The sequence below is a fragment of the Etheostoma cragini genome, unplaced genomic scaffold (genome assembly GCF_013103735.1).
Source record: "Etheostoma cragini isolate CJK2018 unplaced genomic scaffold, CSU_Ecrag_1.0 ScbMSFa_367, whole genome shotgun sequence".
NCBI classification, from domain to species: Eukaryota; Metazoa; Chordata; class Actinopteri; order Perciformes; family Percidae; genus Etheostoma; species Etheostoma cragini.
In genome coordinates this window covers 129,849-132,083 of record NW_023267961.1, presented here as the reverse complement: position 1 = coordinate 132,083, position 2,235 = coordinate 129,849, and the positions used below count along the sequence as shown (strand labels likewise).

General features: G+C 41.6%; 1 protein-coding gene across 1 annotated transcript in view; it reads right to left on the bottom strand.

Moving 5' to 3' along the window:
* The window catches only part of LOC117940893 (tau-tubulin kinase 1-like), a 3,310-nt gene that overhangs the window by 781 nt on the left and 294 nt on the right, over positions 1-2,235 (bottom strand). Inside the window, exons 2-3 of the mRNA XM_034866016.1 lie at positions 1,673-1,871; positions 140-289 (exon numbers count right to left, since the gene is read on the bottom strand). Of these exons, the coding sequence (XP_034721907.1) occupies positions 140-289; positions 1,673-1,871 (349 nt within the window). The remainder of the gene's footprint in view (positions 1-139; positions 290-1,672; positions 1,872-2,235) is intronic.

The window sequence follows — 2,235 nt, the reverse complement described above, 5'->3', positions numbered from 1 at the left end:
ACCTTAGTGGTCCCCTAATACTGTATCTGAAGTCTCTTTATATAGACCTTAGTGGTCCCCTAACACTGTATCTGAAGTGTCTTTATATAGACCCTAGTGGTCCCTAATCCTGTATCTGAGTCTGGGGTTCTTACCCCACCATGGCGGCGGTGGGCCGGGTGTTGTGCTGTGGTTGGGTGGAGGCGCTGGTCGACAGCGTGACATCACCGCCCCCCTTCTCCCAATCGAACGGCTCGTTCTCGGTGATGATTCGCTCCTTCATGCTGTTCTCAAACACCGACATCAGCAGCTAGGACAACAACAGCGAGACAGACTCATCAATCTGTTCCCACGGAAACGGAGACCACTGAGCTCAGTTCACAGTGAGTTCCTTCATCCTTTCCTTGTTGTTTACTATCGTTTGGTAAATAAATAATGTGAATTTTGAAATGATTTTGCGTGTGACGGCTGTGGAAGAAATGCGTTTTTTTGGAGGAGAAAGAAGCTCCAAGAAGTGTTCCCTCTGGCCAAATGAGTTTCTGGTCATACAAACTTACTTAACAGAATAATAATAATAATAATAATAATAATAATAATAATAATAATAATAATAATAATAATAATAATAATAATAATAATAAATATACTTTATTAACCCCACAAGGGGAAGTAACAATGTTTTCTCTGTTGTTATTACTCCCAGGATTTCCTCATTAAACTAGCTGAGACACAATAGTCTGGTCAAACTGGGGGGGGGCTTTACAACCCACCCAATAATTGAAACTGGCCAGACCAACTCTCTCCAAAAACCTATAATAAGTTAATAATAATAATATTAATAATAATAATAATAATAATAATAATAATAATAATAATAATAATAATGAATCCTTTATGGAAATCACAATTTACACTCTGTTGTTAGTACACACATTACACACAGGCCTGAACTACACACACATGCTCAGGACCTATACATGCACTAATGGAGAGACATCAGTGGGGGGGGGGGGCTGTCCATGGAAAGGCACCCCGAGCAGTTGGGGGTTTGGTGCCTTGCTCCAGAGCATCTTGGTAGTCCCCCTGAGGTGAACTGTGGTGAACTGGCCCCTCTCCAGCTATCAGTCCACCACCAGACTTTGGTCCGTACGGGGACTTGAACCACGACCCAACTCCCTACGGACTGAGCTACTGCCCCCCCCGTTAGCAGTGAGACATGTGCACACTAACTTGATGCAGAAAAGGCCCAAATTGTTGAAAGAAATCACCAGAATGCAGAAAATGACGTGTTTGACGTTCAAAACCCTTTAAGACCTGTATTCTGGTGACCCCCCCCCCTTGGGGAAACAACCCTTTGTTAAAACGAGGTATGAACTGGAGCTTTAAACAAAAAAAAACAGAACAATCTTTGAAAGAATGTGCAGACCAACAAAAATCTGGTGTTTTTAGAAAATGTAACCATGGAAACCTATTCTGGTCCAACCTGGTGAGCAGAACATGGAGCTTTAATTATATATTTTGATTTAAGTATTATTTCTTGTCTAATGTTTCTGTTCTTCACATCCATCCTTACCATAATTACCATAATTTCCCATTTTTTGGGATCAATACACATCTATCCATCTATCTATCTATCTATCTATCTATCTATCTATCTATCTATCTATCTATACCCTTCCAGTGTAGTGGGTACCTGGTAGTCTGGTTTGGTGTAGTAGTCCAGGGCCAGCACGTGGTCCAGGAAGACATTAAACTCTGAAGGCATGTGTTTGAGCAGCATCCGGTGGTCGTAGCGCTCCTTGATCTGACCCACTTGTTCCTGGAAAACACCAGACCCCACAATCCCTTTCAGCTGCTGCAGGCAGTTAATGAGGACGAGTGGACAGTTAGGCCTGAACCAGGACACGCTCGGCAGGACAAAGACAAATAATCAACTCATTCTTAATAATCAGCTCATTTTCTTACCCCTCCTGTTGTCCTCGGGTCTACAGTATATATATATATATATATACAGTCAGTATAATAAGTATTTAACACGCTGCTATTTTGCAAGTCCTCCCACTTAGAAATCATGGAGGGTCTGATGTCCTCGTAGGTGCATGTCCACTGTGAGAGACATGTCCACTGTGAGAGACATGTCCACTGTGAGAGACATGTCCACTGTAAGAGACATCATCTAAAAAACATCCAGAAATCACAATGAATGATTTTTAACTATTTATTTGTATGATACAGCTGCAAATAAGTATTTGAACA